The following is a 14552-nucleotide window of genomic DNA, read 5'->3' on the forward strand; positions in this document are numbered from 1 at the left end:
AAAGTGGGACTCCCTACATCATATGGCCCTTTCCAGTTTGTCTATCACCTAAACCATTCCACTGAGGATGCTATGACATCTACTCTTCATCTAATCCCTTCCAATCTGGACAAAAAAACCCACTCATGCTAGAATGTCATTCATAATGTTCAGTCCAGCATTCAATACCATCATCTCTCAGAAGCTCATAGAGAAGCTAAGTCTGCTAAGTTACAACACTTCCCTAGGTAGCTGGATCTTGAACGTCCTGACAGAGATACCCCAGACAGTCCACATCAGAAACACCATGCCCATCATGCTGAATACTGGCACCCACCCCTGACAATGCCCCCACACCCCAGAGCTGCATACTCAGCCTACTTCCGTTTACTCTGCTGACTCATGACTGTAAGGCTGAGTACCGCACATCACCATCATTAACTTTGCTGATGGCACAAGAGTAGTGGGTCTCATGAGCAATGAGATGAGAGATTACAGTTTTTGATTTTTAATAAATTCTCAAACCTTTCTGAAAATATGTTTTCACTTTGTCGTTATGGATTATTGAGTATAGGTTGATGGGCAATAATGGCATATGTACCCAATTAAAATTAAATCTACAACACAATAAAGTGTGTAGAAAGTGAAGGAGACTGAATACTTTCTGAACCCACTGTGCATAAATAAAATAGAAATGTCTTTGTGAAACAAAACTTAAAACTAAAAGCACATTATAAAGGCTAACTAAGCTAAAACTAAGCTGACTTTCCAAGTAAGAAATAATATAGAAATTAAAACTAGTATAAAAAGGCAAAATAACGTTGGTGGTAGAAAAATCAAAATCACACTTAACAAATTACAACTATCCATCCATCCATCCATCCATCCATTATCCAACCCGCTAAATCCTAACTACAGGGTCACGGGGGTCTGCTGGAGCCAATCCCAGTCAACACAGGGCACAAGGCAGGAAACAAACCCCGGGCAGGGCGCCAGCCCACCGCAGCAAATTACAACTAAACAACTTAACTTGTATCTTTTAGTGCTGTAAATGTCAGTGCCCAAAGGGTACTAAAAACATTTTGATAGAGGGTTCAAACGTAACATCATATTGAAAGAAGTTGGCTTTCATTTTTTATCCAGTGATATTTCTAGCCAACTGTGAAAGGAAGTTCCTTTCCTAATCTGTGCAGGGTTCAGGGTTATTAACAGTGCATATCCACTATTTACTATTATATATACAGCACATGCTGCGGTGGGTTGGCACCCTGCCCAGGATTGGTTCCTGCCTTGTGCCCTGTGTTGGCTGGGATTGGCTCCAGCAGACCCCCGTGACCCTGTGTTCGGATTCAGCGGGTTAGACAATGGATGGATGGATACAGCACATGATTATTTTAAAGAGCCCCAAAAGTATGCATCTGTCCATTTTTTAAACCCACCTTGTCATATAAAATGGGTTTGCAGAACAAACACATTCAAGATAATTGATCAAGTCTTCTGCCAAATTAAACACTCTGATTTCTGTACTTCCCCAGTAGGCTAATACTTCACCTTGAAAAACACACCCAAGGATCTAACGTTGTTGGCCTGAGATATAGATATTTAATGTTAAAACCAAGAAAAGCCAGGGTTTATTTAACAGGCCTATTACATTCCAAGCACATCGTGAGAAAGCTAAAGGAATGCACACATCGAAATTTAAATGTGAAAGTGTGCCCATCTTGAATTCCTTATGCCTCTTGTCCCCTCTCCCTTTTTCTCTCACTCACCGTCTGATGACTCCTGTCACAGTAACGTAGTCCAAAGTAATCCGTCTCCACCAGGTTTACATGATTGAATACGTAGTCCAGGACAACCGCCCCCTTCGTTGACTTCTGTGGGAAAGAATTTGAAGAGTTGCTTTAGAAAGTTGCCGCCCCCTTTGTTTTCTGTTTGGTGTCATTTTAAAATGCCACTTGGCTTTTATTCACATGCACTTTTATTAGGAGCATTCGTTGAATCTGGTCAGGCAAACAAAAATCTGCATCTGCATTACAACACCAGCTTTCGAATACACACTACGAGCTGACGAGGAACGTGGCCAGCGGGGTGGCTGGCAGAGAAATTCTTGAGAAGAGGCTGCATATTCAATAATTGTTTAAACCTTTACATCGCAGAAGAGATTTATTAAAATGCATCACTAGATTTGTATCTAACCTCTCTCCTCTCAGAAGAGTGAAATTCTTCTTCTTCTTCTTCTTTCTGCTGCTCCCTTTAAGGGTTAATGCCTCATATTTTAATACATTTCTCTTTTTTTTTTGCTCCGAAAACTTAAATCTATTTTTACAGCTTTCACAAAGAAGGTTTTTGTTTGACTGTTTGGTCAATTTAAAGCACCTAATGACCTCCTAGGTGAGAGATAAAGTAAATTACCATGGTGGATACCCTGATCTGTTTCCTTTTACTACTAAAATCAATATTTTACGGTTCAACAATTAAAAAAAAATAAAATACAGTGCGGTGTTCACCATTCATGAAGGCCATTCACAAGTTGAAACTTTTATCAATTTCATCAAGTCAGTACCCAAGCAAGTGATGTTTCTAGATTTATAGAAAGGAAACATTGAGATACATTAAACACATGTATCTTAAATCAACAATTCTCAGTAGTAATAAGCATTATCTATATATATGAAAGCCAAATACCACTGACTCACTCATCAAGAAATCTCCTGAACCATGACAAACAAGAACATGTTAACATAGATAAATTCATTTTCTTTGAACTGGAAAAGTGGCTACTCAAAGTGTTTGTTTAAATGTTTCTTGCATAGTTTAATAAAATATCATCCCTCTTCTCTCAAGAATAGAAATTTAATTAAAACTTTCCTGTTTTAAATACAACTGCGGTGGGCTGGCTCCCTGCCCGGGGTTTGCTTCCTGCCTTGCATACTGTGTTGGCAGTAGACATTATTGAAAGGGTTTTGGAAGTGTTGGGACTCCAAGTCATAATATGTACAATCTGAATACCACTGGACAATATAGCTGACAAAAACACTTAAACAGGCTGTAAAAGATAGCCCAGCCATGGACAGATACGACACCAGATGTCCACAACACACGGTTTATTTACAATATTTACAGTTTATAGTGCGCAGTCCAGTCCCCATTAACCCACACATCTACTCAGTCCTTTCCTCTCTTCGGCCACCTCCACTCCTCTCTCGCAAGCTCCGTCTTCCTCTTCCTGACTTCCAGGCCCATTTTATAACGCCCCGGATGTGCTCCAGGTGCTCTGTGATGGTCTTCCGACAGAACTTCCTGGTGTGGTGGAAATGCTGTCCTCCAGGGCTCGGGAACCATCCAGGTGCCCCCTGGTGGTGGCCACGGACCCCCACAGCTCTGTATCTGTGGCCCCTGATGGAAACCAGGAGGGCTGCCCTCTTGTGCCTAGGGGAAATATTGCACCTCTCCCAGGCTTTCCCTGCTCCAGGTGCCCCAGTGGGGCAAGGTCCCTGATCGTCTGCCATAAGGCTTAATGAGTAATTACTGACAAAATTGCATCACCACACCAGCAACACCCCAACAGAGCTGGTAGAAATAATGGAAGACTTTTAGAGGGGCTACAACAGTAATCCTTAAGTAACATCCTTTAAGTAAGAACCTGTGCAAAATAAAATTCTGCCTGTTCAATATTTATTTAACAGAAAAAGAATTCAGAAAGTATGCACTCTATGTAACCTTTGTATAACCATAAATTGGGCCAGTATGAGCAAGAATACCCGTTTGTGTGAGGCTGCCAAATGATATCCCAACCAGAACTCAGTTTTACCATGTGCTCACATTACCAAGAAAGATTCCAATAGCCTACAATGGATGTAGCTTTTTATCTAGTTAGGAAAACAGAAATGTCAGGGTGCAAAGCTGAGCTCCAAGATTAATAGTGATCATATCGAATATGAACATTAAAAATTCAAGGTTTGAAAACTATCCCAACTATATATTAATGGCAAAAGCACAAAAACAAAACATGCAACTAGAAACTTGCATGTGTTATGATCTTTCTTATCAAAAAGTTCAAGATGCAGACCTCAAAAATAGTGGGAAAAAACAGCCCCTTTTCCAGTAGGTCTCACCACTGATAGCCTATCCCCATACTCAAAAATACCAAAGCTACAGTGTAAATGTAGCTTACTGTTTAATAGTTGGTGGGCTAGTTCCCTAGATCAAGGGTCGCCAACTCTGGTCCTGGTGGACCACCATAGTGGCAGGTTTTCATTCTAACCCTTTTCTTAATGAGTGACCTGTTTTTGCTGCTAATGACCTTCTTTTGAACTCATTTGAATTGATTTGCTCTTGAAGACTCAGACCCATTAATTGTTTCTTTTTTCTTAATTAGCAGCCAAACAATAGTGAGATACAAAATGAGCCAAAACAACTGGTGTCCATCATACAATAGCTGAAAATAAAGAAAGATGAAGCTCTCAGGAATGTCGAACTGCTCAGGTCCCCAAAACATTTTAACTGTACTCTTAGAAAAGAGAAAATCAACAATTTTGGAAATGTCTGCTAATGCACCAGGAGAGCAGCAACAACCCACAGAATTAAAGAACGGGTTTAATTAACGACAAGAATCAGCACCTCATTACGCAGCTGGTTGGAGTTTCAGGCCCTGACTTAGTTGGTCTTCTGTTGGCTCACTCACTTCGCATTTCATTTTTATTTGGGTGCCGTTTAAGGAAAGAAATGAAACAATTCAGAGGAACGATGAAGAAATTCAGGGAAACAAATCTTTAAAAAAAGCAATTTGATTAAAATGAACTCGCAGGAAGTTAATTAGCAGCACAAACAGGGCACTCATTTAAAAAAAGGGTTAGAATGGAAACCTGCAGCCACGGTGGTCCTCCAGGACCAGACTTGGTGACCCCTGCTCTAGATAAATCATTAAATGTCCCCTTCCCCATTTAAGCTCCACATACAGCAAACAGGTCAGAGAACAAAAACAAATTAATAACATAAGGCTAGGGCTGCTGTTCAATTAGAAAATTTTACTGCAATTAATCGAACAATTAAAATTTTTAATTGAAATTGACTGCATATAAAATCAAATTTATTGTATTTCCTTCAAGCATATTAATATTTTTCTATAAAGCACAAAAACTCCATGATTCATTTCTAATGAAGAAGCAGTTTTAACAATCGTATGCATATTAAATTATTCAAGCTAGTTTATCAAACAGTTTTCTGTATCAGAAATAACACCGAATGACGAAAATATTTGAGAAAATTAATACAAATGGTTTGGACTGCTAAACAATTAGAAAAATCGAGCAAATAATGACAGGAAAGGAATCCTTGACCTCAAAAACATCCAATTCAAGATGAAGAGTGTACCACTTTCTATTCAAATGAGTCAAAAAACAAACAAACAAACAAACAAATCATGTCACACATACTAAACATACAACAGAAACAAAAAAACAAGGTGCAAGTTAAGTTGTTGAAAATGAATATTATAGTCTCTACTGAGAAGCAGAAGAACTGCAAACTATTTATGGCAAAATTGCTTTGAGTCTCCAAATGGGAACTACAAGATAATATTCTAAAATGTGAAGAAATATACTAGAGCAATTTTGCTTTAGTTTCTTCCATTTTATACTTTCAGCAATCGTGCCAAGTTTTATTTGCATAGACATACTTTGGTTTTGAGTTACTGTGTCAATGGTCTCACAGTGTGACACACAGGTATTACCCTGAAAATGTTCATACACACCATTGATTCATTACAGAAGGACATGGACAACAGACAGGCTGGGGCAGACTTGTGCTGGATGAAATTTATTGTAAGTAAATGTAAAGTATTACATGTAAGCAGTAAAAATGTCAGATTTGAATACACAGTGAGAGGTGTGAAACTTGAAAATACACCTTGTGAGACTCATCATTGTCAACTGCCAGAAAGTGTGTTCAGAAGCCATTAAGAAGGCTAACAGAATGTCAGGTTATATAGCGCCCTGATGTGTAGAGAACAAATCCAAGGAGGTTAAACTGAAACTTTATAACACACTGGTGAGGCCTCATCTGGAGTACTGTGTGCAGTTTTGGTCGCCAGGCTACAAAAAGCACATAGAAGAGCTAGAAAAGTCCGGAGAAGAGCAACTAGGCTGATTCCAGGGCTACGGGGGATGAATTATGAGGAAAGATTAAAAGAGCTGAGCCTTTAGAGTTTAAGCAAAAGGAGATTAAGAGGTGACATGATTGAAGTGTTTAAAATTACAAAGGGAATTAGTACAGTGGATCGAGACTGTGACTTTAAAATGAGATCATCAAGAACACAGGGACACAGCTGGAAACTTGCTAGGGTTAAATTTCACACAAACATTAGGAAGTTTTTCTTTACAAAGAGAACCACAGACACTTGGAAAAAACTACCAAGTAGCGTGCTAGACAGTAAGACTTTAGGGACTTTCAAAAATCGACTTGATACTTTTTTTAGAAAAATTAAGTGGATAGGAGTGGCGAGTTTTGTTGGCCCATTCATGTCAAGATTGTTCTAATGTTCTAATACCAGACATGTCTAAAATGTGTAAATCTGTTCAAAACTCAAAGTAGTTTTTACCTAATCACAATACTTACCCTGTATTGCAAATGGTGTGTGCAGTCATCTGTATAGAGCAAACTCTTGTAGAGTGACATTGTTCAGAATCGATTGCGTCCCAGCATGTGTGATTCACTTTTGAGATATCAAGTGTACATATTAATATCCTTGTACAATGACAGATAGATACACACACACACACACACACATCGGAAGACAGCATTCATATCAGTCCCTGCTCCCAAACAAATGATATCTCACTGGTGCTACCCCTATTTGAATAGCTGTGAACCAACAGCTCTTACCTGTTGTGATTTATTTTGGTACTATTTTTTATGGTTTTAAAGGCAGGTATTAAACAGGGTTACTGGACTTGGACCACAATGTTGCCCCCATCTTCTTTTCAGAAGAGTTTGCAAATCAAAAATTGCAGTTGTCAGGGTATGGCAGTGTATTTGTCTTCAAATTGCATTTGGCCTCATCTATTAGTTTGACTGCAGTCACATGATGGGAAAGGCAACGGGAATAACGCAGAGAGCCTGCCAGAGGAACTCTGCTCCAGTGTTGTGTGTCCTGCCTTTGAAAAATCCTCTTTCAAGCAGCCTTATTGATTTGTTTTTTTTTTGTGATTTTTTTCACTTTTTGTTCTTTGTCTGTTTTTATATTCACTTATGCTCCTGGGATAGTGTTCCTATGACCCTGAATAGCATTAAATGAGCTGAAGAATTTTATGTTATGTTATTTGTCTTGTGCCCAGTTGGATACTCTTGTCTCTTCTTGTTATCAGTGAATGACTTTTTGCTCTGTTTTTTCTGACTATGTTCTGGTATTCGGCTCTTTTGCAATTTGTTGCTCTTTCCTTACGTTTATTCTCTGGTGGTTCTTTAGATTATGGATTAGAATGATAAAACTTCTGTTTGATTTCTTCATCATGCCTCTTCCCAAGTCAGATCACCAGGTAGGCGCAGTCAGCTTTGTTTTACAGGTCGCTGTGCTCATGTCAGAGGGGACTGTACAGTGTGTGTTCACCGCTGACCCACGCAGAATTATAGCTCTTGCCATCCTTTAGAGTCCCTTACAGTGTCATCTTGTAATACAGTTTAGAACCTTAAGCAGTAAAATATACAGTCATGCGCCGAGTTATGGCTCCATTTAAGACAGACCATTTGCCTGTATGTCAAATTGGCCGTATGTTGTCATCTGACCAGATGGTACAACATTTTGAGGGACCTCATTTTTAAGTTTAAGAGCCCCTGCCCTATAGAACATTAGAACAATCTAGACGAGAACAGGCCTTTCAGCCCAACAAAGCTCACCAGTCCTATCCACGTGTTTCCCTAAAAAAACATCAAGTCGAGTTTTGAAAGTCCCTAACGTCTTACTGTCTACCACACTACTTGGTAGCTTACTCCAAGTGTCTATCGTTCTTTGTGTAAAGAAAAACTTCCTAAAGTTTTATAGCACAGCTTTGAGTCTTATCACCTCTAGTAAACGACTGATGACGCTGTGTGTGGTTAGGATGTGTTTGTGTGTGTGTTTGTACGTGCTTGCCCAATGATAGACTGGTACCCTGTCCAGGGTTTCTTCCTGCCTTGTACCCTATGCTCCAGCACCCCCTGTGGGCCTGTTTGAGAATAAGCAGGTTAGAAAATGACCGAAATTTAAATTTAGGCACACATTTTAATCTTTCAGATATTTGACATTATTATTCTTGCATCTTCTTCTTCGTCTTTTGGCTGCTCCCGCTAGTTGCCACAGTGGATCATCCTCCTCCACATTGTCCCGTCCGAAGCCTCCCACCCTGCCACACCCACCACCCGTATGCCCCCTCCCACCACATCCGCAAACCCCTCCCAGGCCCTCCTCTTTTCGCCTTGCCTGGCAGCTCTATCGTTAACATCCTTTTCCCAATATACCCAGCATCTATTAATTTCCGATATTTAACGTTATTATTCCCGTTTATTATGTACTTCTACCTCATGAAGAAATTCACTGCATGATTTATGAACATCCCGAATTAGACCGCGTAAAGCTAATTGATACTTTTTATCATTTTAATTTAGTGCAATGATTTCACAGACAAAATGAAACTTATTGTTGAGGGATATTATGAAATGAATAAGAGTAAAGGTTCAATAAGTATGTTTCTTTTGGTGGTCTGTAGGGAAAACAATCTAGCTGAAGCTCACTCCATCTTGGTAAACGGTCTGCCATTTACGAGTATTAGTGCACATTTTTGAACATCAGTTGAATCATTTTCATTTGTAATGTCAGGCCTTTACAAAAGCTCTGAAGTATGCCACCTTGTCAACAGCACTGAAACCATTTTGAGGGTCTGCTACAATGGTGACTGTGACAGAAAGCAGTGAACAAAAAGAAGACCACCTGTGCTGATTCAATAATATTGTCCTATTCAAGGCCTGTTTTTACACCAAAAAAGTACAAGTTACACATCAGAGATGTCCAGAACTACCATCACCAAGATTAGTAAATCCTAGTAGAAGATTTCTAAAGCATTTATAATCTCTGTGCTCTGCTCGGTAGGATTCCACAAACTTTTCAGCGCTGAGATATTTTCTGGGCCGGTCCTGATTTCTATAATCTGAGCTGCTGAAAGAAAGCAGGCCTGCCACAATTCCACATACCTGGACTCTGGCAGGTCAGACTGTTTATGACGGCTGCCATTGACAGGTTTAACTTCTATATTATTTTATATTTAATTTCTGAGGTACGATTACCCCTCAGACAGAACTTGAATCAAAGGTAGGACCGTGAACCGCAATCCGCCTTCTGCTTGAACCTGATGTGTGTTGACAATCAAAATACGAAGCCTCTACTTAAGGAATCCAATTTTCTGTATTCACTGAGGTGGCAACAGGGACTTACAGGCAAGTTTTAAGTGTTTCGGGTAGAATGTAGTAATGGAGTGTCATGCCATGTGTCATGCTTTTCAAGATAAAGGCTGAAAAATTGAATTCTTTTGAGCCCTTTGCAAACATACTGAGTGAAGAAGGAAAAAGAACACCTGCTCTATTAAAAAAAAGTGAAATTAGCCTGAATGCCACTGAGATGAGCTTCAGGCCACAGGTCAGGCTAGAGAGTAAGCCATGCCACGTCTCCGGCTGAACGGCAATTAGAAGCTTGTTTAATTCCACTTAATGTGACGCAGAAGACTTTGATTTGTGAAATGAACAGCTTTAAGGACTTTTTTTTTCCCTTTCGCCCACTTCACAGCATTTATACAACCTTTGAAAAGGCTTTTGATACTTATAACAAAGTACAAATCAGGAACTTGACTTTAATTAAACAGGGTGTCGTTATCCACTTCTTACCTTTGAAGTCTGTCTTTTCCTCGAGAAAATGACAGATGTATTAGCACTCATCACAAAGCAATTAATTTTGCACTTAAATGAAATTTTAGAATATACAAAATAATTAAGGTTTTGAGTTTGGCAAGATGAAAATGACTTGAAGCGACAACAGTTCGAAAGATGCTGGATGATCTCTGCCAGGTCTAATGTAACAGAGCAATGCTAAACATCACACTGTTGTGATGACGTACTGGAGAGATGGCGCAACCTCGCAACTGTTGTTATTTAGGTATACTCCAGTACACCGAGAATCTGCAGGGGCTTTAAACAGGAAACCGAACAGGGACGTATTCAGAAGAAAGGAAGGTGGGTGTTTTGGGGCTGGTGGTCATCCTTAGTAAGCAAATGTATTGTTTAATGGAATCTCGGTGTCAGCTTACTGTAACTGAAAGCAGATTAGAAACCACTACACTTTCAATCAATGGCATTGTAAGGCCTTCACTTATGCTGCACCCAAATAATTGCCGACATCAAGTAAACAAATCCACTTGTTTTATTATCAGGAGCAATTCCAGAAGAAGCCAGTGCTTATCTCACAAAGATGAGACGCGAAACTAATGCGGAGATGGGTATCGCTTCATCAGCGACACACACTCATGCTCAGGCCACATCCACACTATTACACTTTCCTTTAAAAGTGGCATTTTTAAAATGAAAACAATCTTCACCCATGCTAGCATTTTCACATCATTTCCAAAAATATCTCAGTTCACTGTAAAACAACAAAAATCGCACATTCCTGAGACATTAGGTTTGCTCGCATCAGTGGAAAAATCAATGAAGCGATGGAAACATTGCTGACCGTGGGGTTTATCATAACACTGTAGAGCAGAGGTCTCCAACACGTCTCTCGCGAGCTACCAGTAGATCCAAGTAGCTCGCCAAAGGGTTAATGAATCCTACTGTCACGCACGAGTGTTTGGGGAACAGCGGATTGACCCGGGTTGTTACGGAAAACGTGCCGCGAGGGTCTACGACGGAGTACTAACCTCTCTTTCTTTCCTTCTTCAGAAAGCCCGAGGCCTCAGAGACATAAGCAAATGCCATGACGGCTATACGAAGCACGCTTCCGGGTCTAATTAATCCTCCGATGACCCTTGATGACATCAGTTCCCAGTATCCATCACCAGTACCCAGCACCTGCACATCAATCTCCGGTCCGCCCTCATAAAAAGCCTGTCCATTTCTCCCCTGATTTGTCTTTTTGCTTTCGATGTTTGTAAAAGCGATTGACTGCTGTTTTTTTCTGTTTCAGTATACGGGGCGGAAGACCCCAAAACTTACAACGTGTCTTGTCTTATGTTACACCTACATAAATTTGAAAACTAGATTAGACAGATTAGGGGTGGGCGATCTTTCCAAAAAATCATATCACGATCCTTTAAACACAATCTGAATTGCAATCTGCCTTTTCCATGTGGCATACATGCAACAGAATATCCGGATTCAAATTAATCAAGACCTAAGTAACACTTTATTTTAAATATCAAACAAAGTTGAATTTAATTGTTCTCTCGTTTGCTAGCTAAGACGCCCCGAAGTTGGAGAGTGAGTGGGGAAAGGCCTCTCCCCTCAGCCTGCTGCGTGTTTCTCAGATTCATGCAAGTAAATCGTTACTGCAAGCGAACTATGGTACATAACGAAATGAGAGAAGTCGCAAAATCAACCGGAATGTTCAAGCAAATTATAGAAAAAAACCTGATCTAAATCCGTTAAGTAGTTCTCTCGTTTAAAGTGGACAGACAGACAGACATATATATATTGTATATTGCATATTAGTAAACCTTCAAAATAATGTGCAGTTAAAGTCTCAACGGCATTGTCAGCATTTCTGAAGCTTAGTAAAGCCAGATAACTATAAGAATCTTCACCAAGCAGCTCTAAAAAATGTCTGCTTTGTTTGGCTCTCCATACTTCTGTGAGTTTGCCTTTTCTGACATGAATGTCATGAAATCAAAGTTCAGAACAAGACTGACAGATGAACATTTAAATGACTCCATAAGAGTGAACCAAAGTGGCTCCACTCCACCAGACACCTGCCTCTCTTGTTGACTCCATGCAGTGCCAGTCATCTGACTAACTAAAAAACACATCATACATGCAACTGGACATGTGAATAAAGTGTAACAGTGACATGTGACAAAATGACAAATGAATAAGTAATATCTGTGTATTTGTAATTGCATTGTTTTGTTCTGACAGCATTCATGTTTTAATGCAATAGTGTTAGATACACTAGAAAATGCATACAGACATACAAAATGCACTTGCAGGTGAACTACAACAACAACAACATTTATTTATATAGCACATATTCATACAAGAAAATGTAGCTCAAAGTGCTTTACAAAATGAAGAATAGAAAAATAGAAGACGCAATAAAAAATAAACATAAGTCAACATTAATTAACATAGAATAAGTAAGGTCCGATGGCCAGGGTGGACAGAAAAAACAAAAAAAAAACTCCAAATGCTGGAGAAAAAAAAATAAAATCTGCAGGGATTCCAGACCAAGAGACCGCCCAGTCCCCTCTGGGCAATCTACCTAACATTAGTCAAACAGTCCTCTTTGTATTTAGGGTTTTCATGGAAGGACTTGATGATGATACTAAATAATGAACTAAATATTTTTTTGTGATGTTTTAATACAAAATGTGAGTTATGGACACCATCACTTTGTAAATGTTCAGGCAAAACAACCTTATTCAGTTTGTTTGGGTTGAAATAAGCTATGAGAATAAATGTTAGAAAACATGAGTAGCTCTCGGTCATTTTCATTTTGTAAAAGTAGCTCTCAGGGGGGAAAAAAGGTTGGAGACCCCTGAGCTAGAGACTAGCAAATTATTTTACTTTTACACATGTATGAAGCATTCAAAATGTACAAAACACAATTAAGATGTATATGGGTAAGCAACACGATAGCGTCATGGAAAGCAACTCTTCTCTGTCTGCTTTGTTTGAATATGGTATTGTTCGACGAAGGGAAAACAATCAGGAATGGAGACACTGTTATGAGCAGAATCCAATCAAGGTACATAATAAGCACAAACAAATCAGAGCATGATTAAAGTCTGCTTTTACAAAAAAGTACACATTTTCACCCATCCACACTGAAAAGCTACACCAGCATTTTCAGAAATATGTGGCTCTGGCACCAGCGTTTTCAAATGTTTCTGTTTTCAGGGCTTAAAAATGCTGGAGTAGTGTGGATGAAAGGCAAAAACACAGACTGTCTGCATTTTTAAACGAAAACATAGTAGTGTGGACATAGCCTCACTCCGATTGAAATAGTTTACAGTTGCTAATCAATATTACAATACAGTCAGGGGCCAAGTTTTGGCCATCTGAGTTGAAACAATTCAAACTTAACGGCTGATTGTCATAGGAAACAATAGGGTAATAACATTATAGAAATGACAAAACCAGTCGCAGTAAAAAAATCTTTAGTTATTATTATTATTATTCAGATGATCTCATATTTATTCTGACTCTTGGAGGGCCCTTTAAGGTATGCTTTCATCGGTGCAGCTCCAAGTGGCTAATTCTTATGTATGTAGCCCGCACCGCTTTCCTTATGCCAGTGTTTCTCAACCTTTATAGTTCTCTGACCCTTTTTAAATTCATTGTCGACACATTAGGAACTATTGCAAACCGCCCCCTTGGTGAATTGAATGTTATCGGGGGATCTCCCTTGGTGAAACAAGCAAGAAATCGGGGAACATATCATACAGCATTACCAATCACTGAGGTGACTCACTGCGACCCATGAACCAGCGACGGCAACCCACGTCCCACTGGCAGCAACCTGGAAGGCGACCCAGTAGTTGAGAAACACCAGCACTCTACACTACAATGTTCCATTGGTGCAAAGAATGAATCAGTGAAGTACAAAAACAACAAAAATTCAGAGTTATAGAAAATGTCAATGTCTCTTATTCCACTAATTCCATCCAGAGACCATGCAGGATTAGAGACCAATCAGTTTACTGCAAAGAGCCATATGGCAATCTAAGCATGCATCTTTCCCTTCTTAATGTCTTCGATCCCCATTCCTTGTCAAATGACCAGACCATCATCAAAATCAGGGTGTGGGGGATAAGCCCTTGGATATTCGTGGACGATCATCAAAGCGGAGGGTTTGTTGTTCCCCTTGGAGATTCATGGACGATCATCATAGTCATGATGAATCGAGGATGATCATCGGAGCAATGATGAATAATCATCCTGCTTCAACCCTCTGCAATCCACTTTGCAAACCGTCCATGACCTATTACCATTAAAAACAACATTGACTCATGACCCAATGGTGGCAACCAGTAACCCATAGTTTAAGAAACCCTGGTCTAGACTCCTAACAAGAAGAGCTGCTATCTATCTAGGTTGTACTTATCAAACTCATTTTTAGTTTGCTAGTATTTTAGGCATATTAATTAAGAAAATGTTACTGTAAGTCATGAATAAATGAGTAAAACTTCTCTTCTGCTTGTTTTGGTGCTATATCTTGTCACCTTGAGGACATATTTAGCCATAGTAGATGTTAATCCCAACAATGACCATAAGTGGTGATGCAGATTGCAGCTGAATGTTTGTGGCAAGCTGGTAGACTAAAAATACAAAGGCTATAT

General features: G+C 39.5%; 1 protein-coding gene across 2 annotated transcripts in view; it reads right to left on the minus strand.

Annotated features, from left to right (window-relative positions):
• Positions 1-14552, minus strand: part of epb41l4a (erythrocyte membrane protein band 4.1 like 4A) — a 486901-nt gene that overhangs the window by 284767 nt on the left and 187582 nt on the right. For both annotated transcript variants that reach the window (XM_039759425.1, XM_039759424.1), the window contains exon 3: positions 1749-1853. In XM_039759425.1, the coding sequence (XP_039615359.1) occupies positions 1749-1853 (105 nt within the window). The remainder of the gene's footprint in view (positions 1-1748; positions 1854-14552) is intronic.

Source organism: Polypterus senegalus, chromosome 7, assembly GCF_016835505.1.
Source record: "Polypterus senegalus isolate Bchr_013 chromosome 7, ASM1683550v1, whole genome shotgun sequence".
NCBI lineage: Eukaryota > Metazoa > Chordata > Cladistia > Polypteriformes > Polypteridae > Polypterus > Polypterus senegalus.